Genomic DNA, 27,466 nt, shown 5'->3' with positions numbered 1-27,466 from the left:
TTACTGCGTTAAAAATACATTCTATTTTAGAATTTTTAAATTACTAATAAAAAGGACATTATGTTTTATAGCGTAGAATAGAAAGGACCGTAATGTTGCCGTGCTTTGTAATTTTCTACTAGTATAGTTAAATTTCCATGGAAGTATTTGAATGGTACTGTAAAGATAATTATGAAATTAATAGTAATAAGAGAATTTCTGTATACACCTAAAGCGTCAAGTTATAATAAGCTTACATTCTAGTTTTTATAATTTATTTATTAAATACCGGGTGTGTCCTGTAATATGAGCAAATAATTAAAACATAGATTCTACTCCTCAAACGATGAACGAATAACCTACCCTCATTTCTGGGTCACATCGTGTATAAGTTTTTCAAACTTCTTTAATCATGGTAGAAAAGTGTACTCACACCTGGCAACATTTCACATTCGATCAGATGCTAATTTTGTTAACTGTAGAGCATTAGTAGAGTTAGTGACGTAACTAAAATTCTGAAATAGACCCTATTATCGGTTCATAAGGTTTAATTTAGCAAAAGGTTAATATACTTTACAAAAAAAAGATTATCCAATAACTACGACAGTACTGACATGTCACTTTATATATAACTGTGTTTACATATCGATTTTACGTATTACACAGATTTTACAACAATAATCACACAAAACCCATTCTAAATGCGGTAGCCGGCTCAAAATGTTGAAAAGCTTGAAGCAGGAAAGTGCGGAGGAGCTGCTAGCTTGCCGCATATGTCTCGCGACGGACACTCATTTGTATGGGATTTTGGAGCACCGCTTAGAGAATGCTTTCATTGATATTACAGGCACCACCGTGAGTTCAAAATAATAAATTATACAAGCTTATAGTTCATATCCTTGTCTTCTATATTATAATAGGTTTTAATGCAGAGTTTTAGTTGTTAATTACGGAATTGTCAGTTTAATATTCCTATATTGCTAGAGTTTTTCGGATATGTGTCGCTTAACTTCAAACTCGGGTAAATCCACTGGACCCTTTCAGCAAATATCTACCGTATTACGTTTTCTTAATACCAAAATCACATAATCTGACAGATGGATTTACCCGAGTTTGAAGTTAAGCGACTCATATGTTTCTTCTAGTATCTAGTTTTAATGATTAAAGTAGCTAACGCACCTGATTAACATTAAAAGTTACATTTAAAACATTATTTACGTACGTGTTGTGGTTAAAAGCCACCCAAATACAACATTTTCTACATCAGGAAGGAGCTAACTTACAAAGAGCTAACCACAGTAGAAACAGTTTTATCAATGTCTTATTTGAAAGCTAGATTTCTAGCAGTAGTTCTAAGACATGTTCATCCATTCATCTGTTTCAATGAGCTGGGTCTTTAAATTTATTTTGCTTGTAAGGTCTGAATGATATAGACTATATGTGTTTTAATTAGAGATGCAACGGATAGTTGTTTGGCCGGATACCGGAAACCGGATATTCGGCCTGACCATCGGCCGAATATCCGGTATCCGGCCGCCGAATATCCGGCCAGCGGAACTATACCTACATTTCCGTTTTTCAGGTGCGCATTCTGCAGGTTTGACCTGTTTCCTAGTAAACATTCGCTAGGAATCATTTTTAGGTTCGTAATGAGTGCGCGTGCAAGTCAGTGAAATGGTTAAATTGTTTTAAAATAATAAACAAGTACAATTATGACCGTGTCTGTTTCATAATTCCAATTTGTTTACTCCGAAATCAAGCAATGTCACTATCCGGTATCCGGCCAGATAGTAGGTCACTATCCGGTATCCGGCCGGATAGTCAAATAATGGCCGGATAGGCCGGATACCGGATAGTAACCGGATATACGGTGCACCTCTAGTTTTAATGTTTTTGCAGCTGTCGGCATGGGACGGCTACCCGCAGCACCTGTGCGTGCCGTGCCGCGCGCTGCTGCGCCGCGCGAGCGCCCTCCGCGCCCGCTCGCGCCGCGCGCACCGAGCACTCAAGAGGATCCTCATGCTACAACATACGGTTACTCTATTTTTTTCATAGACCTATAATAGACGCCAAACGATCGTTCCGATAGGGTAATAAACCCAGCTGTCAACAAGGATGCGGCTAAAGTCGATATTGATGCTTATCGATGATTACGCTTGCTCGATGAAACATCTACATTTTTTATAGTATACCGATGGCTTCATTAATATTTTAGAACAGTCTGGTAAGTTGACAAGATAACAGTGATACCGAAGTTTATTGTTTAAGTTTTTATGCATAGATATTTATTATGTTATTTCTTTTCATGGTACCTACTTTTTATGGTTTATTTGCATACAATGAGTTCAAAACTAACATAACCAATTATTATTATAAATACCACCATCGATAATCTGCGAAGGTTGCGACACGCATCCCTACAAGCAGGTAGTAAAAGGGGCGGGGCCCGCCTAAAGATTTATGGCCTCATCGGAACGATCCTTTGGCGCCTACAATAGTATTACATAGATGAGCTATACGCGTGCCTCCGTGAGGGACAAAACATACGCAAAGCGACAATATTAAAAACACGTTTTAATATTCCTGACAAGGTACCAAAAACAATCTACGTAATTCGGTTGGGTTATTTGTTGCCCACCATAAACCATACTAAATTTTTGGTGGGGAACAAACAAAAAGTGAGGCTGTGACAAGGACAAGCAATAATACCGCTTTCTCTGCTACTCCTACTGAAATTTCCATAAGTGCATCTCGTTCGGTCGTTTGGCCCCTCCCCCGTGTCATCTCTATATTATTGTACCTCTATGATTTTTTTCTATTCCAGGGGCTCCCAATCCATTTCAGTTTGTAGTGCACTTGCAAATTTAAAATTAAATCGCACCCTAATCTAGCTAGGCTACAAACCTAGTTAACTACATACATACTATAGATGGTCAAGCAAATCTTGTCAGTAGAAAAAAGCGCGAAATTCAAATTATCTATGATATCCTATCGCGCCTACATTTTTCAAATTTGCCGCCTTTTTCTACTGACAAAATCTGCTTGACCCAGTATAGGTACATTGCAAGTTAAATAAAAGCTTGTAAAAACAGTTTAAGGCACAGTATGTATAACTTACGGGGTCATCCATTAATTACGTCACACCAATTTCTAGGTTTTTTGACCCCTCCCCCCCCCTTGTCACACTTGGTCACATTTGGCAAACCCCTCCCCCCCTAGTGTGACGTCACATTTTTTCTACGAAATCGCCAAATCTAATTAAGTAAGTACCTAAGCATTATTAATATTTTATCAAAATATTTTTGACGATATAAATATTAGTAATTTTATAACCCAAAACTGCTTAGGAAGGAAAATTAAACGATTAAAAAATATTTTCGTTTTAAAAACTTGTTATTTAAATGTACAGCGAACTAAATAATTTAAATAAATTTTCGGTTACTGATGAAGTTAAAGTGACGTCACAAAGTTTGTGTCTCCCCCCTTCCCCATGTCACAATATGTCACATTTTCTTGACCCCCTCCCTCCCCCTAAACGTGTGACGTAATTAATGGATGACCCCTACTCTATGGTTTACGAAAGGCGTTGGTGCTGCGCTCTGGCGGCCAAACATTGCAGTAATACTCCCTTTGTGTCTAATGTCGTATAATCTTTTTTACAAGCTTTTATTTACTTTCACCTGACCGTTGTCTGTCTGTCTGTGTGTAAGCAAATCTTGCAAGTTAAATTTGATCCACTTCCCGGTTTCCGATTGAGCTGAAATTTTGCATGCATGTATAAATCGGATGACAATGCAATATTATGGTACCATCGAGCTGATCTGATGATGGAGACAGGAGGTGGCCATAGGAACTCTGTGATGAAACAACGTAACCTAATTGTGTTAGGGGTTTTTAGAATTGTCTCGATGAGTATTAGCTGTCTGTCGTAAGAAAAGTACAGTCAGCGATAAAAGCCTGTACCAAAAATGAAATTTTTGCCAAAAACTTATTTATTTTTCAGATAACGACAGACTACATTCGTACAGTGGACCGTATAGCTGAGGGCCTCAATCTGCCTCTCTCCATCTCTGTCTGTCCTGAACCTGTACTCTTCCAACATGATGACAACGACGATCTTATAAAAGTAAGTGATTTGTGTTTTAATGGTGACTTTCCACACTCTGCCTTTGAATTGTACAACCCGAGGTCCATGGGCAACAGTAATCGCTTCCCATTAGGCGATTAGTCTGGTTGTTTGCTTCCTATTTTATTTATTTTAGTTAACAGTAGAAAAAAAAGGTAACATAGGTGCTCTGGTAACATTATTTTGAATTAAGAAAGATACAATTCAGTTAAATACTTCAATAGTTTCAAAAATAAAAAGAAATAAAATAAAAAATAAATAATTTAGCCTATATACGTCCCACTGCTGGGCACAGGGCACAGGCCTCCTCTCAAGCACGAGAGGGTTTGGGCTATAGTCCCCACGCTAGCCCAATGCGGATTACTTTAAAACTTTAATAAAAGAAAACTTTAATAAAACGTTAACCACCCAATGGTTACAGGAGGAGATCCCCCTCCTCTCCCCCTCCCCGCTGCCCTCCCTCCCCTCCCCCAAAGAGGACATCGTGGTAAAGGACGAGCTGCCCTGCGAGTACGAGTCCAACGACGACGTCGCGCTGAGCGAGCTGCAGGAGAGGCCTACCCCACATAAGGAGAAGAGGAAAAAGGTTATGAGGAAATCGAAGGTTAGTCGTCTCTCTCTGGTCGTCGATAGTTAGAGTGAGACGGAGGAAAATAGTAAGAAAGTCGAAGGGGAGTGGTGTTCGATGGATTGGAAGGGCTATCATAACGCTTTTTTTTTTTTATTATGCATGGGTTTACTCATGGCCACAGACTAGCCGAGGCGTAGACGTGGCCTACGATGGAGCGAGCTCGCCCAGAAGGTGCCTGTTCACTCTTGATTTGAAGGTTGCCGGGTTATAAGAGCACGGAAATATAGACGCCGGCAAGGAATTCCATTCCTTGGCAGTGCGCATAAGGAAAGTAGAAGCAAAGCGCTTAGTGCGAATTGGCGGAATATCTACCAAGTAAGGATGGAAACCGGCCGTGCGTCTAAAAGTCTGTGAGGGGGCAGATGGGAGCCTCACCAGGATGATGGAAGGTAATCAAAGTCGGGAACCAGGGCGATGATGGGTATTTATTAATTATATAAAAAGGCACCTGTAACAATACAGGTTACGTGTTAACAGATAGGTATATATAAAAACACTTTCGTAATTCAGAAGGTTAGAAATCAAATAACTTACAATATGTGCCTTGGTGATGATGTAGATATATATCTGGAAGGTGTGCAGGGCCACAAAAAGAGCACTATACTGAACTGCACGCACTTATGAATTATTACGTTTACTAATAAAAATCACACTTAAACGGTCGTGTTTAGAAACTTGGGAAGTACAGTCCGTTAGATAAAATGATGTTTATCGATCAAAGTATGTGATCGAACTGAAAATCAAAATCATTGAATGGAATTTGGAATAGGATTTGAATTTCAAAAGGGAATTTAGAATTTGTATGGTGCCAGAAATAGTATGAAGGTCGATAGTGTAACGCTTCGTTACACGCACCGTTACACTACCGGGGTCGCCCTGGAAGGGAAAATCCTGGGGCTTATGGCTAAAGGATTTTTCCGTAATGTAAATATAATGTAATGAATATGGGTATGAGTGATAAATTTAGAAGGTGGGGATGTTATATACAATGTTTATCATACAAGAGAGGCGATTTAAACATGCATACCAAAGGTCATTCATACATCATCTTATAAAATTTTGGTTAATTGTTTAACCAAAATAAGTTTCAATAGAGTACTCCTTTAAGTAGAGGACGTACTCATTAAATCGCTCTCCATTGGTATTAAGGCTTATTAATCAGTAACCACCCGCTGAATATTAATGAATCTAAATATAATATCTACAATAATGTGTACCTACAAAGAGTACGATTGTTGAAATTTATTCAACAAAATAATGCCGTATGGAATGTAGGATTACTACAAAATATCATAAGATAATTCCTTAATGGAATTAATAAATGTACTGTACGGTACGTATGTACCTAAGTACGTAAATATGAACGTTATGTCAAGGGAAGAAATATATAAATAAGTATTGTTCTAACTCTGGTAGAGTTAGCTTTGAATAACGTTATATGAACGTAATATAACGTTATATAAATTAAATAGTATAAATGAACGTATAAATTCGTACTAAGTAGGTATGTACGAAATGTAATGAGTCCGAAATGTATAATGGGGATGAGATATAATTATAAATGTATAACATTATATACAATATTTTACAAGTTAGGAGCTTAGGAGAAAAGTAGCTAAGTTTGAGCCAAATAAGAATCTAATTAAGGAAAAACAGTATATTATTTATTTTAGAATTTTGGGGAGAGGTTTAAGGTCTCTAATATGCCATCGTCCGAGCATTTTGCCGGACATGTCTTGTAGGACATATACTAAGGGTGATATTTTTTTTAGGATAGAACATTTAATAAACTTGGGTGCAAGTTTAGCAGAATAGTGTTTAGGAGAATTACTAATTGCGTAATTTCGTTTCCAGACGATGTCATTTTCGTTGAATTCGAAATGTTGGTGATGTTTATTATACGATGAAGAATTGGTTTGGTGCGCTCTCCAAAGACGGGCTTGTACTTCGGAGAAGACAGGCTGGAGAAGACCAAGATTATCAGCGTATTCGTCTCTGGGCGCGAATATAATATCATCTGTGAGATCAGATTTATCATATGCTGATCCACATGTGACTAATTCGCGACCAAATACAAGGAAAGAAGGAGTATAATTTGTTGTTTCATTTACGGAAGTATTAATAGCAAATTGTATCTTATGTAGGTTGGTATCCCAATTCCTGTGGTCATCCTGTATGAATGAGGATATTGCTGTGGTAACAACTTTATTATATCTCTCCACGGGATTTGGTTGGGCGCATTTAATTGCGCAATAGTGTATTTTTGGGATCTGATAGGAGTGGAATAAATCCGTTGTCTCTTGACTAACGAATTGGGGACCATGGTCAAGAATTATGGTCTGTGGGATTCCGTACACTAGGAAAACTAGGTTTTCTAGAATATGAACGATTACTGATGACGTAGCACGTTTAATCGCAAAGAGGAGGCAGTATTTTGAAAAACAGCAAGTAACGACAAAGATGAATCTGTTGTGTTTTAGTGTAGTAGGCAAGGGGCCGATCAAATCTATTGAAATGCATTGAAAGGGTCGAGAGCATTGCTTAGGTTTACCCATTAGGCCAAGTTTTAGTTGGGTTTGGTGTTTGCAAGCTAAGCAAGTCTCGCATTTGGCAATAAAATTTGAAATATCTTTGTACATTCCTGGCCAAAAATATTTCAATTTAACTTTATTGTATGTTTTAAATGTTCCGAAATGAGCGCAAGTTGGGGTGGAATGATTTTCTGTGATAATGGGTATTCTGTACTCTAGTGGGATAACTTCTTTCCAATTATACTCAGATTGGAGTAACGAAGGGGTTTTTGAGTATCGGTATAATTTATTATTATGTATTATGTAATCTGGAGTGGTGTTGGGGTTAGAACTGCATTTAGCGTAGATATTATTATACCAGTCGTCATTGGTATTAGAACTATTGTAGTTAATAACGTCTACTGAAGGTAAGCGTGATAAAGCGTCAGGGATTAGATGATCTTTACCACGTTTATGTTTAATTTCGAAGTTAAATGTAGATAGACGAATACTCCAGCGGGCTAGACGTCCGGTTGGATTATCTAGATGGAGAAACCATTGTAATGCGGAATGGTCTGTGTAGATTGTGAACTTTAAGCCGTTGTCAAGATAGCAACGCCAATGTTCTAGGGCTAGTAAGACACTTAAGAGTTCTCTTTCTGTAATTGAGTAATTTCTTTGGGGACCAGTTAGGGATTTGCTCATATAAGCAATGGGTTTCTCAACGCCATCAAATTCTTGGGTCAGCATGGCACCGATGCCGAAGCTGGATGCATCACAGTGGACTGCGAAGGGTTTTGAGAAGTCTGGGCAAGCAAGAACAGGGGTAGAGACTAGAGCTTCTTTAATGGATTTGAAGGCATTGTCTTCTAGTGATGTCCATTTAAATGGTGGTGCTTTTTTGGAAGTGGAGGTAAGTTTAGTTAGTGGTGCAACCTTTGTGCTGAAATCGGGGATAAAGCGTCTATACCAACTTGCTGTACCTAGGAACTTTTTAACTTCTCGAGGAGTTGTGGGAGGTGGGATGTTAAGTATTGCCTTAACCTTGTCAGGATCTGTTTGAAAGCCGTGTTCATTAACTATGTAACCAAGATATTTAAGTTCTTTTTTGAAAAATGAACACTTGGGGAAGTTTATAGTAATGTTGGCTTGTACTAGCCTTTGGTAAACTTTATTAAGTAAAGTGATGTGTTCATCGAAAGTATTACTTATGATGATAATATCATCTAAGTAGGTAAATACTGAGTTATCAAGGTTTTCAGAAGGGAATAACGCATCCATAAAGCGTTGTTGGGTAGCAGGGGCATTAGTCAATCCAAAAGGCATTACGCGAAACATGTACATGCCTTTTGAGGGTACATGGAAACTAGTTTTAGGTCTATCAGAAGGGCGTAGGGGTATTTCCCAAAATGCTTTTGCTATGTCTATCGATGATAGATATTTAGCATTTTTTAGATTATCTAAAATGTCAGAAATGAGTGGGAGTTTGTAGGCATCTTTGCGCGTAATCGAATTTAGTTTACGGCTGTCGATGCAAAAACGCCACGTTCCATCTTTTTTAGGAGTTATTATGACAGGGTTTAGCCATGGGCTTTCACAGGGTTCGATAACATTAAGCTTTAGCATTTCATCAACTTCTTTGCATAAAGCTTTTTGTTTCTCTGGAGAAAGCCTATAGCATCGCTGTTTGATTGGTGGATGGTCACCGGTATCTATGTGATGTTCAATGAGGTGGGTTCGTCCTAAGGGTTTGGTTTTGCTTCAGAGAGGTTGGTTAATTTTCGAGCAAGTAGGTCTAAATTTGTGGAATCATCTATCAAAGAGGTTGCTGACGCGTAAGTTGACGTTGTTGTTGACGGTTGTGACATGTTAAATTTTGTTTGACATTTTGACAAAAATTCGCATGTTTTCGAATAGTTGTCAATAATTTCTGGAGATAATTCAGTGGTAATATGGAGACGTTCTATTCTGTTATATAAATGAAATAAGAAAACCGCTATTCTATCGTGCTTCGCTTGGTTGGTGGTCGCAAGCTGTAGCTGAGAAGAAACTATTGTGAGGCATCTGCTAATTTCGGTGATATCCTGTTCAAGATCATATGGGCTGGAGAGATTCGAACACGGGTCCGCGAATAAATTTGGAGTGAGGAGCTGTCTTAAATCATCAGCCTGCGCGGTGGCTGGGAACTGAATGTTCCTGAGTTTGAGCTCATAGATGAGTTCAGGTTTATTTAATAGTGCTGGATTCATTGTTTATTAAAGTGGATACCTATCACGAAGAGAATAATTGATGTTATCATTATAAATAAAATATGTAGTTATTAAATTTTATTTTTTATTGAATCGAAAGGAGAAGTTTATTGTGATATTAGGCTTAGTTGTGTATATTTATTTAATCGGGTGAAGGATAAGCTATCGGATTATCTCCAACAGTACTGCCGTAAGTCAGGATTGGTTCGCACTTCAGTGACTCCAAGGAGTTTTAAAAACACTTAGGATTGAAACCAATTTGTGAGATTTCAGTGGAAATCTTGGATTGTGTAATTGTATGTGATAGATGTTTTGTGTAATCACTATGTTAAGAGTTTTGTTACGTGGCGCGACAAAAAGCGTAGGACGCTGGCATAATAGGGATTAGAAAATAGATATAGATAAATTGGTATAAGATGATGAATGATGATAGATGTATATGTAATTGGTTATTTAAGGGGGGAATTTTAGTTAAACGGTTGTGGATTAGATAAAAGGTTGGTTGTAAAATAGAAAATTAAATAAAATGATGTTAGGCCGAGAGATATTGCGAAAATTTGAGTTGGGTCGACTATAACCTTTTAGAATTTTGAAAAGATCTTATGCTAACTATTACAAGATATATAAAATTGATAAAAAAAAAATGTCGTCAAAAGTAGTAGGCGTCGGCGTGGTGTAGGAGCACGAGCGTAGCGGAGGAGGCACGAAGAGAAGGGCTGCTCTGCGTCGTAGGGTGGGTGGGTAGGTTCGTCGTAGGGGTGTTCTGGATTCGATCACGTTGGTGGCGCCAGTGTGAGGGGGCAGATGGGAGCCTCACCAGGATGATGGAAGGTAATCAAAGTCGGGAACCAGGGCGATGATGGGTATTTATTAATTATATAAAAAGGCACCTGTAACAATACAGGTTACGTGTTAACAGATAGGTATATATAAAAACACTTTCGTAATTCAGAAGGTTAGAAATCAAATAACTTACAATATGTGCCTTGGTGATGATGTAGATATATATCTGGAAGGTGTGCAGGGCCACAAAAAGAGCACTATACTGAACTGCACGCACTTATGAATTATTACGTTTACTAATAAAAATCACACTTAAACGGTCGTGTTTAGAAACTTGGGAAGTACAGTCCGTTAGATAAAATGATGTTTATCGATCAAAGTATGTGATCGAACTGAAAATCAAAATCATTGAATGGAATTTGGAATAGGATTTGAATTTCAAAAGGGAATTTAGAATTTGTATGGTGCCAGAAATAGTATGAAGGTCGATAGTGTAACGCTTCGTTACACGCACCGTTACAAAGTCCGATGGTAGAATGGGGACGGTGGAATGAGCTCGTGTAGCTCTTGGGCACACTCCCCGAAGTGCAACCTGTAGAATACCGACAGGCTGGCGACTTTCCGCCGATGGGCCAAAGTCTGAAGCTTAGCCGTTAGCTTCTTGTCGCCAATCATCCTCCTGGCTCTGCGCTCCACTGAGTCCAAAGCGGCGAGTTGGTATTTAGCTGAGCCATCCCACAGGTGGCTGCAATACTCCATACACGACCGGACTTGAGCTTTGTAAAGTGTTAGAAGCTGTCCAGGTGTGAAGTATCGCCTCACCTTATTTAGGACGCCCAGCTTTCTGGCCGCAGTTTGTGCTTTAGACTCAATGAAGCTGCCGAAGCCGAGGACTGAACTCAGCTCCATGCCGAGGAGTTCCAGGCTGTCGGTAATAGGTACAGATGCACCCCGGAAAGAAGGAGTCAGGTCGAATGGACTCCGTTTAGCGGAAAATAGACACGCCTGCGTTTTGGAGGCATTGAACGTGACCAGATTGTCATCACCCCACTGGGAAACGAGACTAAGGGTCAAGTTCATTCGCTCAACCATGGCCTCTCTCTGTGAACGTATATCCTCCCTGCTGACCCTTGCACTAGCCAAATATCTCTCAACAACCGTACTGTCATCTGCATAACCTACAATGCTGGGTTGCAGCATGCAGCTACTTCTACGCTACTTCTTTCGCAGGTGTATGGTTTTATCTGGCCACTGAATACAGGGTGTGTCTGACCTGATGGGGCTTTAAATCCAGGGCTCGATTATACTCGCTAAACTGAGCTACTTTTATTATGGCACCAAGCTCGAAATCCCGAAAAAAATTTTTACTTTTTCATACATTTTGGCTGATCAGATGTCGACGTTTTCTATGGAAAAGCCAAAAGATTTTTCCCGATTTTAGGGTCGGTCCCATAGTAAAAGTAGCTCAGTTTAGCAAGTAAAATCAAGCCCTGGATTTAAAGCCCCATGGTCAGACACAGGTAGATGTGGTGCATAATTGTTTTCCATCGTATTTTCTCGGAAACGTTCGTATTCGTTCGGTTCGTATCGAGACTGACTGAAATAGCAGGACACGTTCGTACGTTTCCGTGAAAATACGATGGAGCATAATTAATATAATTATAGTGTGTAGCTTTCAAATAGAGCTCGACGGCTAATCCTATTGTCTATTGTTAAGTAAAACCGCTCGTGCCACGTGCCACAATCACCTGCATAAAAAATACGTACTTCGGTTACTGAGTGCCGGCGAGTCGAACACTACAGAACCAGTCTAAAATGTGTCATCGAGATGCGTAACAAAGGCGCGTTATCGGAGAGCGCACCTACAATGTTTTTTTGAGCGTTGGACTAGCCCGCGCTCAGGTGCCAAATAGAATAATTAAGACGCTTTTTCGCAGGTAAGTAGCACGTGCGGTTTTACTTAACAATAGACAATAGGATTACCCGTCGAGCTCTATTTGAAAGCTACACAGTATATGCACTACAACTGTACAAAACTCTGTTTGAAATACTTCTTGCAAATATACCTCTAGTAACTTGTCATCTAATAAGGGGTCATCCATTAATTACATCACACGTTTAGGGGGAGGGAGGGGGTCAAGAAAATGTGACATACTGTGACATGGGGGAGGGGGCAGACACAAACTTTGTGACGTCACTTTAACTTCATCAGTAACCGAAAATGTATTTAAATTATTTTATTCGCTGTACGTTTAAATAACAAGTTTTAAAAACGATAATCGTTTTTATTCGTTTAATTTTCTTTCCTAAGCAGTTTTGGGTTATAAAATTACTAATATTTATACCGTCAAAAATATTTTGATAAAATATTAATAATACTTAGGTACTTACTTAATTCGATTTGGCGATTTCGTAGAAAAAATGTGACGTCACACTAGGGGAGGGGAGGGATTTGCCAAATGTGACCAAGTGTGACAAGGAGGGGGGGAGGGGTAAAAAAACTTAGAAATTCGTGTGACGTAATTAATGGATGACCCCTAAGGCTTAACAATTTGATGAGTGATTACTGTTTTGCTTCGAGCAACACCGGCTTCCGACACGTCGGAAGGGAGGGGCCCAAGCGATATCTCGCCGTACAAATCTTTCTGCCATTTTTCGCGGGGGGAAAGGTGCACACAGTCGCATTTCTCACACACTTACGTACAAAATCCAATCTGTAATGACGACACAAATACATAGAAAATGACACACGTCAAAGACAAATCTTGCAAACCTCGATCTCTTTTTATGTACGGACGAGTGACTAGTGTCACAACACGCACACTAACACATTTTCGTTGAAGTATGTCATTGTATTCTGAGAGATGAGAAGTCGGATTTGTCGCTCGACCGATCCGCAATTTGTACTGAGCGAGCAAAATCGATAAATCCAACAATTACTTGAGACTAAAATATAGTAATTGTATTTAAATGTAATTTAACGTATGATATGTAAAAAAAAAATTACATGTGAAACGTAACACTTTCTTTTTGTAAATTTGATGTCCCCGACCTCTTTTTATAACAAAAAACCGAGCAAACAGGCATTTTTGTGCAGCAGTGTTCACGCGCGCGTCTGGACTCGGTCTAGTGAAAAATCCAAGTGCAACTAGTTTTATTACCCGCGCTAGATTATTTTGACGCGCTAATCTTGTACCTCGGCAGAGGGGAAATAGTGCGAATGCCGCCTCCCTTCCGTGTTGCTCGAAGCTGTTTTGAGTTCTCATTCATCTGCTACACAAGGTTGTCTGAAAGATATCCCTTAGTAATAAAACCGCCTGGTGCCATCTAATTTACATTTGTACCATTCTCAAACAATATGGTACTTATTGTCGGTCGCCAGTAAGACGCTATTTCCATTTAGCTTCAATTTGAAACCAACCTTATCGACAACCGACTATGTGGTTGAAAACGTCACACTTCATTTTATTTAATGGTGCAATAGGGTAATTCGCTAGTAACTGGCCACCTGTTAGTAACTGGCCACCCTAAACTAAAAATAAATTATATTCTCCTATAAACATAATTCAATGAAGATGGCTAGTTATTGAAGGCTGGCCAGTTATTGAAACTTTATACTAAAATTAATGAAAACATAAAAATAAATGTTTTCATTTAAAATGAAATTTGTTTATAGGTGAATAGAATTCATTTTTAGTTTAGGGTGGCCAGTTATTGGCCGGTGGCCAGTTACTGGCGAAATACCCTACTAAGTTTATTTATTGGTGGTATTTACTTACTTGTTGGAAAAATTGCGGCAATCTTACCAGTTTTAGTAGGTATCTAGAATACATATAAAATCAAGAATTAAAATAGGATTTTGTATCCACAGACGAAAAAAACAAAGTCTGAGAAAGTGAAGAGCAGAGAACGGAAAAAGACGGAGAAGATACGGGATGAAGACTTCCCCGCTTTCGAGAAGGAATACAACTTCGATGTGGTCATACTGTCCAGGGAGCAACAGGTGGGTGCACTACGCCACAATACACAACCACTAACCACTGCACTAAACTATACTACATACTACAGGGTGATTCATGAGACGAGCAGGACTAATCCTGCACACTCAGTAACTGATAATTGATCGATCACTTTCGTATTTAGGTGAAAAAACCACACACTTTTTCCTATTTTTTAACTTTTTGGTGAAGGCAAATTTAATTCTCTACAATCTTGGTCACTTTACTTAATAAACATAAAACTTCTTTAACCGTCATGACAGCATTTTGATTACGAAGAAAATAAACTGTCAAACTTGAGTGAGATGCGAGTTTTCAAAAGTAACCAGACCGTGATGACATTCAATTTGACACAGAATATCGGTAGTTTAGTATTCTAATTGTAGGGTGACCATGCATGTCGTAAATAAATACCTTTTTTTTTTCAACACGACTAGAAAATTAACGTTAACCTCACTAATACTGATACGAAACAGTTGCTTATAATTTACGAGATGCCCAGTGTTAGTCATGCTCACGTCTCCTGAATCAGCCTGTATATTCTTTTATTGAATCTGAAACATACAACACTTAAGCTCTGACATATAAAACTTTAAGCTCTCGCAGTTTGTACACATATTTAATTACACAAAAATACATCATCATTGTATTTATTGTCAGATCGAAGATATGGCGTCGCGGAAAGAGAAGGACAACTACATGAACTCGCAGTTCAAATGCGAGAAATGCTTCAAGGGGTTCTACACCGAGGCGACGCTCGCTAACCACGACGCCAAACACCACGACGAGGTACGACACTATACAACACAGTATTACAGCGCGGGGCTTGTAGCACGGCAGTGTGGGACACATGCGAGGAATGCTGCAAGGGGTTCTACAGCGAGGCCACGCTCGCCAACCACGACGCCAAACACCACGACGAGGTACGACACTATACAACACAGTATTACAGCGCGGGGCTTGTAGCACGGCAGTGTGGGACACATGCGAGGAATGCTGCAAGGGGTTCTACAGCGAGGCCACGCTCGCCAACCACGACGACAAACACCACGACGAGGTACGACACTATACAACACAGTATTACAGCGCGGGGCTTGTAGCACGGCAGTGTGGGACACATGCGAGGAATGCTGCAAGGGGTTCTACAGCGAGGCCACGCTCGCCAACCACGACGCCAAACACCACGACGAGGTACGACACTATACAACACAGTATTACAGCGCGGGGCTTGTAGCACGGCAGTGTGGGACACATGCGAGGAATGCTGCAAGGGGTTCTACACCGAGGCCACGCTCGCCAACCACACCTCCAAACACCAGGACGAGGTACGACACTATACAACACAGTATTACAGCGCGGGGCTTGTAGCACGGCAGTGTGGGACACATGCGAGGAATGCTGCAAGGGGTTCTAGACCGAGGCCACGCTCGCCAACCACGCCTCCAAACACCACGACGAGGTACGACACTATACAACACAGTATTACAGCGCGGGGCTTGTAGCACGGCAGTGTGGGACACATGCGAGGAATGCTGCAAGGGGTTCTACACCGAGGCCACGCTCGCCAACCACGCCTCCAAACACCAGGACGAGGTACGACACTATACAACACAGTATTACAGCGCGGGGCTTGTAGCACGGCAGTGTGGGACACATGCGAGGAATGCTGCAAGGGGTTCTACACCGAGGCCACGCTCGCCAACCACGACGACAAACACCACGACGAGGTACGAATTCAATTAAGAGGCAAAAGTGGTTTAAAAAAAAGTTTTTGTAAAAAATTTCATTTTGGGTTTGCCCGCATAGTAAAAGTTTAATGTCCGCTGTACAGTCACCTGCAATAATATGTTACACAACGAAGGCAGCATAAATATCTGACACGATCTTATTTGTAGAGCCATAAGAGCGTGTCACATATTTTTGCGGCGTTCGAAGAGTAAGATATTATTGCAGGTGACTGTACATGTCGGCGGCCGATCGTAAGATCAGGCAGATCGTAATGTTCCTACTGTAATGTTTTGACGATAGTCTCATTAAACCAATATGTGACGTTATCTATGAAAAGGGACCTTATTGTCGATGGCGTTTACGCCATTATTAGCGACGCTCCGATATAATTTCAATGCCGTGCGACGCTGTGCGGCGTAAGCGCCATCGACAATAAGGTCCCTTTTCATAGATAATGCCCCATATATAGGTAGGATAGGCTCGTTAGGTTGCTTCAGATGCCCGAAGGGCAAACTGCCCAGAAATAGGAGGCCCGCGTAGCGGGGCTCCGTCAAGTCAGGGAACGAGTCAAAGATTTTCACGTTTTACGATATGCCTAGGAATTTCACGATATGCCTGATCTTACGATCGGCCGCCGACATACACGCGAGATGAGAAGGTTCTGTTCCTTCCACTACTGTACTGTTTTTGTGTTGTCTTACTTTTTTTGATCTTGAACTATAATTTTCAGTTTAGTATAGTAGCTTGTAAGGAATTGCTTACTGTCCACACTTGTTTAAAAAGATAAGATAAAAGACAAAAAATAGTTTATTCAAGTAGGCATATTACAATGCGCTTATGAACGTCAAATAAACCTAAACTGGCTCCAACCGTACGCCTCTGCCCCGAGAAGATTTAAATCCCCCCTCAATTGGAGGAGGGTATCCCAATATGGGACCGGCAACAAACTCGGCGGGACACATCTTTTCAAAACATTATTTATTACATCTTATAATTAACATGCAATTTATCGAAACGATGTTTGACAGGCCGTGGGCCCGCACTCGTGCGAGCTCTGCCTGTGCCGGTTCCGTATACCAGCCATCCTGCGCCGCCACCTCGCCACGCACCGGCTAAGATTCGTGTGCCAACACTGCGGCTTCACCGCGAGAGACAGGTGAGACATACTCGACTAGAGATGCAACGGATTGTTTGACCGGATACCGGATTCGGCCTGACCATCGGACGAATATCCGGTATCCGGCCGCCGAATAATCGGCCACCGGAACTATACCTACATTTCGGTTTTTCAGGTGCATTCTGCAGGTCTGACCTGTTTCCTAGTGAACGTTCGCGCGGACACATTTCTAGGTTCGATTTCTAGCTGGGATTTCTAGGTTTCTAGGTTAGGTCATGTGCGCGTGCTCGTCAGTGGAATGTTTAAATTGTTTTAAAATAATAAACAAGTACGATTATGACCATGACTGTTTCTTAAATCCAAATTAATTTACTCCGAGATCAAGCAATGTTACTATCCGGTATCCGGCCGGATAGTAAGTAAATATCCGGTATCCGGCCGGGTATTAAAATCATGGCTGGATAGGCCGGATACCGGATAGTACCGAATATCCGGTGCATCTCTAGTCTCGACCGCCTGGTATACTAGCTGGGCATAGTCTAATAAAACATGGTATTATCTTCCCAGAGTGACACAAGCCTACGTCACAATACGAGTGACATTGCCACTTTATATAACGCTATTGCATATTATCATATGCAAACGATATGCATATTATACCATGCTAGCTAGATATATACGTTAGGGGCCTAGCCAACATGACGGTCGTTTATAGAAAACGCCTATCGAAGGGTAAATAAATAAGGGATTGTGCACAAATCACGCGAGGTGTTTTCGGCTACTTTTTGACCCCCTCTTCCCCTTGGTGAACAACTACACGTATATTTTTTTGTAATTTTTTCATTAGAACTAATTCTAAAATAAATAGTATTGTATATAGAAAATCTTGTTTATTTTTCTATTTTCGTTAAATAGACTCGCTAGTTTTAAGTGCAGAGTGAAGATTTATGTTTATCGAAACCGAGAAAAAGTATCTACTCATGTGGTAGGTTTGTTTTCTTAGTTTCGTTCACTGTAGAAAAATACACGTGAGGTTTCCTTATACCCCCCCTCCCCCAACGTGAACTATCGTAATTTTTTTCGTGACCCCCCCTCCCCCTGTCGAACCTCGCGTGATTTGTGCACAAGCCCAAAGTTAAAGACCCACTTCTCAATTTCCGATGAAGCTGTAAATTTGCATGCATATGTAAGTCGGGTGACAATGCAATATTATGGTACCATCGAGCTGATCTGATGATGAAGACAGGAGGTGGCCATAGGAACTCTGTGATAAAACAACGAAACCTAATAGTGTTTGGGGTTTTTAGAATTGTCTTGATAAGTATTAGTTGCCCGTGGAAAGAAAAGTACAGTCAGCGATAAATGCTTGTATTGTACCAAAAATTAATTTTTAATACAGTTGCTCAAAAAGTGCTACTTTACGTAGCTGTTTAGCGTGCGGAAAGTTGGTTATCTCGAACTAGTGCTTTTTACTTTTCCAATTTTTTTAAATTTATACTTGTTCCAATTCACGACTACTTATTGATGAGTGTTAATATTAGTTTCCTTTAAACGTCGTAATCAGCATAAAAACCTACCGTTAATGTAAGAATACGAACAATATTACATATTTCATATTTAATTACTTACCTCTTCATCATTATAACACGTTTATTTTTTAATATTCAATATTGAAAATTCCGTTCTTAATAAGTTGACTGAATGGAACGGAATAGCTGCCAAACGCCCATAGATATAATATACTTAAAGACGACGTCTAACCGAGCTGTCACTGTTACCACTTTTGTTTAGTGTACGATTAACAATGTTTTTCTTATTTTTTCGCAACTGTATTAAAAAACGTCGTTCGATACACGTGCGGAAATGTCATTCTTCCGCACTAGCAACGAAATGTACTATTTTGCCAGAAACATATCAAACATTTTACATAGTCTAATAAAACACGGTCTTCTCTTCCCAGGGTGACACAAGCCTACGTCACAATAACATTGCCACTTTATATAGCGCTATTGCATACTATTATACAAGGTGTTTGGTACATCGTTTGCCAAATTAAAACGGCAGATAGGTTGGGTCATTTGCTATCTTCTCAGGCCTAGAAATTTTTTATTTGGCGTAATTTCTTTTTTTCACTTCTATGCCAGTTTTTCGTAAATTTCAAATTTTTACTTGCATAGTAGTAAAAAAAACATGGCCAAATTTGTTTTTCTAGGCATGAGTAGATATCAAATGACTCAACATATCTGCCGTTTTAATTTGGCAAACGATGTACGAAACAACCTGTATAGCGCTGTCGCATGATGACGTAGGCTTGTGTCAGTCACGTGTTCGGAAGGGAATACCAGGCGGAGTATATTATTATACCATGACATTTTACTTAGGTTCGTACCCGACATCCGATATCGGGTCGGACAATATGAAAACGTTTTTAAGAGTCCTTCAACGTGCACACTAGCGCCACAGCGAAATAATCGTGATTATCTAGACACGCGGCAGCGTGTCAAGCCAAGTTCAAGCAAAGGAACTGGCTAGCCAGCGCCGAGTGTAATATTACACGAACCACTTGGTGCCACTTTTGACCCTTCTATAACTCAAAACATCTTTGACGTAAACACATAAAACTACGTGTGTTTAATTATATCCATAAGGACATCTAGAAGCCCAAATTTCATGAAGCTAGCTCAAACGGTTATAAAGATATGAAGGTCAAAAAGTCGTAAATTTTAAGACTGACTTATGACTTATAGTACCTAAACCTAACCTACTTCCAGATGACCTAGAAGGATGAAATTTGGAATCCAGCTTGGTTATTGTGTGTAACCGTAGGAAAAAATCTAAAAATAAAATAAAGTTAAAAAATAGGGGGGGTCGCCATACAAAAAAACCACTTTTTATTGGGACTGACATATAAGTACCTAAACCTAACCTACTTCCAGATGACCTAGAAGGATGAAATTTGGAATCCAGCTCGGTTATTGTGTGTAACCGTAGGAAAAAATCTAAAAATAAAATAAAGTTTAAAAATAGGGGGGGTCCCCATACAAAAAAAACACTTTTTATTGGGACTGACATGTAAGTACCTAAACCTAACCTACTTCCAGATGACCTAGAAGGATGAAATTTGGAATCCAGCTCGGTTATTGTGTGTAACCGTAGGAAAAAATCTAAAAATAAAATAAAGTTTAAAAATAGGGGGGGTCCCCATACAAAAAAACCATTTTTTATTGGGACTGACATATAAGTACCTAAACCTAACCTACTTCCAGATGACCTAGAAGGATGAAATTTGGAATCCAGCTCGGTTATTGTGTGTAAGCGTAGGGAAAAATCTAAAAATTAAAAAAAGTTAAAAAATAGGGGGGTCCCCATACAAAAAATATTTTTTTATTGTAGCGTTGGAACCGTTACAAGCAGATATTTGAAACTACCCCAATATATGTATTATTATATTTGCTATATTAAAATAAAGTTAAGTCAAAAAATAAGTGGTGTCCCCATACAAAAAACTTGTAATACGCTCTAAACAACCGGCCAACGGTGTGTCGTCGGCGGCGCGCGGCACCACATAATTATACAAAGAACAGAAGTAAAAACCATACAGCGGAAACACAAGAAAAAACATTAAATCTCAATACCTGCCTAGTTTTCTTTACAAAAAGTATTGATATCCCACCAAAAACATAAATGTAAAAAAGGAGAGCCAAGTTCAATACAAAAATTATGCTTGGCTGTGGGGCTCGCCGCAAAAAGAATGGAGATCTAAATGAGTGCCACTGCCAAGTTCTATGCAAAATCCAAATATGTATTTATAGGAACAAAATAACATTATAAACAAGTATTAAACTCTATTTCTTTGCTTTATTGGATACCTATAACAATTGCTGTTATTTAAAAAAATGTGAGATCTTAAAGTAGGTTAGATTTGACTTGGCCAGTTTTCATTACATCAATCATTTTATATATATTGTAATTCTGATAAAACCTGGCCAAGCCAAATCTAACCTACTTTAAGTTCTCACATTTTTTAAAATAACAGCAATTGTTATAGGTATCCAATAAAGCAAAGAAATAGAGTTTAATACTTGTTTATAATGTTATTTTGTTCCTATAAATACATATTTGGATTTTGCATAGAACTTGGCAGTGGCACTCATTTAGATCTCCATTCTTTTTGCGGCGAGCCCCACAGCCAAGCATAATTTTTGTATTGAACTTGGCTCTCCTTTTTTACATTTATGTTTTTGGTGGGATTTAAATTTAACGAAAGATATTGAAAAAAGGGGGCCGCTACGTACTGTATTGTGTATTTAAGAACCTTTTAAATACATCAGACTAGTTTTTATTTTGGATTCGTCAATCTATGCGTCCAAAGTTAAAACGGCCGTTTTTGTTTTGAGTTCCTAAATCGACGAAACCAGCAACACAAAAACTAGTTTGATGTATTCAAAAGGTACTTAAATACACAATTACAGTACGGAGCGGCCCCCTTTTTTTTCAATATCTTTCGTTAAATTTAAATAACCACGATTATTTAGCTGTGGCGCTAGTGTGCACGTTGAAGGGCTCTTAAAAGGGTTTTACTAGAAAGAGCAGAAGATATTTGGTTGACACGACCGGACGGTTGCAGGTCGCACGCCATGACTCACTCGAAAGAGCACAAGGGGCTGCGGTACGAATGCCAGTACTGCGGAGACACCTTCAAGTAAGTGCTCACGTCACATACATTACCTACTCTGCATATTAACATCATTGAAAATGTTTTGATCCATTTTTAGGGTTCCGTAACTCAAAAGGAAAAAACGGAACCTGTGTCTGTCTGTCCGTCTGTCACAGCCTATTTTCTCGGAAACTACTGGACCAATTAAGTGGAAATTTGTCAAATTTGGTACACATGTGTAAATTAGTGACCCAAAGATGGACATTTTTTTTTATCATAATTTTTAAATACATAGGTTCGAAGTTATTTAAGAAAATAGGCAAAAAATTACCATTCCCCACTTTATCTCCGAAACTACTGGGTCTAAAATTATGGAAAAAATACACAAAATAGTTCTTTACCTGTAGATGACAGGAAAACCTATTAGAAATGTGTAGTCAAGCGTGAGTCGGACTTATGTACGGAACCCTAGAAACGCGAGTCCGATTCGCACTTGGCCGGTTTTTTTATATATCAATTATGAACTAATTATGCCCATTAACTCATTATCAATTATTATGCCCCAACGTTTGTTATTTTTTACGAATTTTTAATTATTATAAGAGTTACGAGCATTTAAGAATTTGTATGAAATCTGTTTTTCGCTCCAAATTTTTACAACAATCAGAATATCGAAAAACGTTAAAAGTAGGAGCATACCTAGTACATATTTGACACTACTATGGTGGACACTATATATGGTTAATATACATCAAATAGTGTAAAAAATATTTTCATAATGACAATATCCATAGAGGAAATTGTGGATTATGTTTGTATGTAGAAGCGGCCGCCCCTTTCCTCTTATAATATTTGTATGTGTATTGTAGAAAGCGGTCGACGTACGGCACCCACGTCCGCATCCAGCATCCCAACCAGAACAAGTCCTGTGACGTGTGCGGAGAAACGTTCCTAGGAGCACTCGGGCTCGCGCTACATAAAAAGAAATCTCATCGACAGGTAACTCCCTCATCGACAGGTAACTCCGTCATCAACAGGTAACTCCCTCATCGACAGGTAACTCCCACATCGATAGGTAACTCCCTCATCGACAGGTAACTCCCTCAACGATAGGTAACTCCCTCATCGATAGGTAACTCCCTCATCGACAGGTAACTCCCTCATCGACAGGTAGCTCCCTCATCGACAGGTAACTCCCTCATCGACAGGTAACTCCCTCATCGACAGGAAACTCCCTCATCGACAGGTAACTCCCTCATCGACAGATAGCTCCCTCATCGACAGGAAACTCCCTCATCGACAGGTAACTCCCTCATCGACAGATAGCTCCCTCATCGACAGGTAGCTCCCTCATCGACAGGTAACTCCCTCAACGATAGGTAACTCCCTCATCGATAGGTAACTCCCTCATCGACAGGTAACTCCCTCATCGACAGGTAGCTCCCTCATCGACAGGTAACCCCCTCATCGACAGGTAACTCCTTGTAACATATTATTATATAGTTTGGTGATTTGTGTCTATTATAATGAGATATTCTGCATTCAAGTTATTTTAGTTAATAAATGATTGGTCTGAGACGTCAATGGCGTGGAATGAAAAAAATTCAAATGTCACCCTACCCCTCCCGTTTGCAAAACACTATAATGTTCCATAGCTAAACACCTTAAAAAGCCTACTTATTATATGTATTTATATGGGGCATTATCTATGAAAAGGGACCTTATTGTCGATGGCGCTTATGCCGCATGGTGTCGCGCGCCAGTCTATTTATAACAGAGCATCGTTAATAATGGCGTAAGCGCCATCGACAATAAGGTCTTAAAGTTTTTACATGTAAGCTTTTATTTAGTTTCACCTGTCCCGTTGTCTGTCTGTCGGTCTGTAATTAAATCTTGCAAGTTAAATTTGATCCACTTCCCGGTTTCCGATTGAGCTGAAATTTGGCATGCATGTATAAATCGGATGACAATGCAATATTATGGTACCATCGAGCTGATCTGATGATGGAGACAGGAGGTGGACATAGGAACTCTGTGATGAAACAACGCAACCTAATTGTGTTAGGGGTTTTTAGAATTGTCTCGATGAGTATTAGTTGTCTGTCGTAAGAAAAGTATAGTCAGCGATAAAAGCTTGTACCAAAAATGATTTCCATGCCAATAACTTTTTTATAGATAATGTGACATATGATTAGGTGGTCGAGGCGGGCGCGGCGCCGTGTGCGGTGTGCGGCGTGTGCTTCGAAAGCGAATACGCGCGCGCGCGCCACGCCGCGCTCGCGGTGCGGGGCTGCCAGCACACCAGGTGGGCATAGGACACATGTCCATACTACGTGCCACATATTTCCCCCCCTCCCCCTCGGTGACCGCCCGTTGTATATGCCAAGATCCCCTCTCTAGATGTCACGTAGTAAATCAAATTCACTGAAGATCGTGACTAATGGAGGATACTTCTGCGAGCCCTATGTCCCTAAAGAGGGATAAAGTCATCATCAATTCAAATTCAAACGACTAAATATTTTTTGTGCAAACAGGACGTAAAAAAAAATTGCGTCAGTGTTGCCACTTGTGAGTTTCAAGTGTTTTATCTGAAAATTAGGTTGAATGAAAAAATAAAAAGAAACACGTGAGGTTTAGTGTGGGGGGGGGGAGGGGGAGGGCTGTGTAGCCAAGAACTTCACCAAATATCACCAAGGGGATGGAAAGGGTGGTCAATAAAATAGCCGAAAAAAACTCGCATGATTTATGCACCACCTCGTAAAGGTTCCCTTTATTCTTCAAAAACGGTCGGATTGCATTTTATCCACAAGAGTGTAATTTGATGGAATGCTTTACAGAGCATGTGCGCTGTGCGGAGAGAACTTCAAGGACGAACCGGCACTGCAGGCACATGTTAGAGAGAGACACCAGGACCGGCAGACGCAGTGCCAGGAGGTGAGAGGGATTATGGTTTATGACACCTGTCGATTTTATTACATACATCTAGATAAGCGAGTAGAAAAATAGAAATTTTATTTTGCTAATACATTTTGGAAAGTTGTAAATAAACAAAGTAGGACAAATTATTCCACTCCGTGGCCAATTCCTGCAACCGGACATGCCTATTTGAATTTTAATAAAAAACCGGCCAAGTAAATAAATAAATAATAATAAGTTGTAGCGATGCTACATAATTTCCTATACCAAACAGGTACTTTCTCATACAATGTGACCTGTACAACATTAGTGTCGCATTTTGGACAAAATAACATACACCAGAGTATGACACTTATGTAAAACTATAATGTACCTTCTCAGCTGTAGGTTGATTAGCATATCCTGCCTCCTGGTTAACTGGTTTCGAAGAAACAAGTCTAAAGAGTATGCCACTTGAACGGAACTTGTCACCCAGATTGCGCGGAGGTTGTTGAACCAAACCTGGCTTCATGCATATCAAAATGATCCTCCTGGTTTACCCTAACTGCTCAAATAGGTCACATCCTAATTTAATTAGTATTTTAGAATCATTTTCGGAATTTTTATGAAACATAAATAGTGATTATGAAGGTGTCAAAAGGTTGAAATTTTTGACAGGAGAACTGTCAGAGAGTAGACTATGCGTTTAGTTACCGCATCGGAAAGAAGGTATTCTGAATGAAACAAGGTAGAAAACGTACGATAAAAATATAATTATTAGTAATTATTATTAACCACTTAAAGTATTACAAGTATTAATGAGCATTGATATTTTTTCGAGAATCATTCGATTTAAAAAAGATTTAAGTTGGTTTGACGTTTAATGTGTTGATGTGAACCGAAACGCAACGTGTCCGGGAGGGGATGATTTCGAACTGTCACTTCACTTGGGGGGTTGGAATTGGCTCGCTAGCATTGATATCGCTCCTAATCATGTAAAGGTTGAAATAAACCATTTTCGTCTCCTTCCGCCGCCTGGCTCGGCCGGGGAGAGATTGGGATGTTAAGTTGCGCGTATCGCCGAGTGTGTGTTGTGCGCGAAAAGTGCACAAGCTACCGCGTGCGTTCCACGTCATCGGCGAGCGCAAGCATGGCCGATGGCCGTGTTTCCCCGAGCGTCGTTGCGCGCCCTCGCCTTCGTTGAGCGTCATGTTGGCGCCACCATCAAGCCGTAGGGCACGGCTTTGACCCGCGAGCCGTGTGTCGGACAGCCTTGCCGCGGTCCGACGACCCCAAGGTCTCATCGCGCGGGTCCTTCTTGCGGAACTTCCGAGCGCCGCGGGTTGTTCTCGCCCGGGCTTGCCAAAGCCGGAGCTTGAGGAACGCCCGCCGCCCACCGTCAGCGATCCGCCTGCTGCGTTAAATACCAGCGGGCCTGTGGATGATAGCTACGTTCGGTACCCGTGAGTGCACTAGACTTTTATCCCAGGTTTTGGCCAAAACCCCGCGTCTCGTCCATCTCGCGATCGTAGATTAAGGTTTACTATAGTGTCACCCCATAACCGCCGACAGTTTAGAGGAACCAATTGTATTTCGAGCAGCGCCCGCCCTAAAGCGGAGTGCATTGTGAGTAGTTAGCGAAGTGTATTAAATTGCATGTCATATATTTGGTTTTATCTTTTCAATATCCTACCAAGTTCCCATTAACCAGGTTAGAGTAACAAGAGGACCCTTGTACTCCAATAGTCCAATGTTTTACTGCGGATCTTATCCGAGGCATCACTCCCATTAATTATTTAAACATTTAAAAACCTTATTATTTCTTATACACAACAATATCATTTTTTATATACGACAAAGTGCGAGTCGGACTCGCGCATGAAGGGTTCCGTACCATATTCATTTTCCGTGGCATAAAAGGATAAAGAAATCATGTTTGCTGTATGGGAGCCTCACTTAAATATTTATTTTATTTTGTTTTTAGCATTTGTTGTTATAACGGCAACAGAAATACATCATCTGTGAAAATTTCAACTGTCTAGCTATCACGGTTCTCGAGTTACAGCCTGGTGACAGACAGACGGACAGCGGAGTTTTAGTAATAGGTTCCCGTTTTTACTCTTTGGGTACAAAACCCTAAAAGCGCTGGTGGCCTAGAAGTAAGAGCGTGCGACTTTCAATCCGGAGGTCGCGGGTTCAAACCCCGGCTCGTACCGATGAGTTTTTCGGAACTTTTGTACGATATATCATTTGATATATGCCAGTCGCTTTTCGGTGAAGGAAAACATCGTGAGGAAACCGGACTAATCCCAATAAGGCCTACGAGCCCCGATGCAAATTATTTCGTCTAGTTCCACGCAACAATTTTGTTTATTTTAATAAATTTTACACATGAACATAAAATGACCCAGTAATGGGAACCATAATAGCAATGTTTAATGTAGTTTATTTTGATCGTATAATAAAATTGCATGAGACTTTTATTGCTGAAAAAAAGGACTTTTCAAAAACGTTGTCCAAATCATATTGTCCTCTCTTACAGCACTGCTGCATGCATGGGCTCGAAACAAAATTGTCAGTACATTGGCAGAGCCCTATTGCTTTCCCTGGCTTTGCCCTTTTCACATATGTTGTAATCCTACCCGTCAATAAAAAAATAAAAAAACATGTTTTTTTTCCTTTCAGTACAAACGGTATTTCTTGTGTTTGGATTTAGTTATTGCAGAGTATTATCATATAAAATTAAATTACATTAATATAAGCATTAAATATTAGTAATTTTTAAACAAAAAC

The 27,466-nt window shown here is 40.0% G+C and overlaps 1 protein-coding gene across 1 annotated transcript in view; it reads left to right on the top strand.

The window, feature by feature from the left end:
* The first annotated feature begins 601 nt into the window (after window positions 1-601).
* The window catches only part of LOC134677537 (zinc finger protein ZFP2-like), a 32,166-nt gene continuing 5,301 nt past the window's right edge, over window positions 602-27,466 (top strand). Inside the window, exons 1-11 of the mRNA XM_063536004.1 lie at window positions 602-834; window positions 1,879-2,013; window positions 3,983-4,105; window positions 4,527-4,709; window positions 14,150-14,281; window positions 14,937-15,065; window positions 17,033-17,160; window positions 21,749-21,823; window positions 22,648-22,777; window positions 23,974-24,083; window positions 24,616-24,712. Coding sequence (XP_063392074.1) covers window positions 700-834; window positions 1,879-2,013; window positions 3,983-4,105; window positions 4,527-4,709; window positions 14,150-14,281; window positions 14,937-15,065; window positions 17,033-17,160; window positions 21,749-21,823; window positions 22,648-22,777; window positions 23,974-24,083; window positions 24,616-24,712 — 1,377 coding nt within the window. The 5' untranslated portion in view covers window positions 602-699. The remainder of the gene's footprint in view (window positions 835-1,878; window positions 2,014-3,982; window positions 4,106-4,526; window positions 4,710-14,149; window positions 14,282-14,936; window positions 15,066-17,032; window positions 17,161-21,748; window positions 21,824-22,647; window positions 22,778-23,973; window positions 24,084-24,615; window positions 24,713-27,466) is intronic.

This window comes from Cydia fagiglandana, chromosome 26 (genome assembly GCF_963556715.1).
Source record: "Cydia fagiglandana chromosome 26, ilCydFagi1.1, whole genome shotgun sequence".
NCBI lineage: Eukaryota > Metazoa > Arthropoda > Insecta > Lepidoptera > Tortricidae > Cydia > Cydia fagiglandana.
This window is presented reverse-complemented; position numbering and strand designations above follow the sequence as displayed.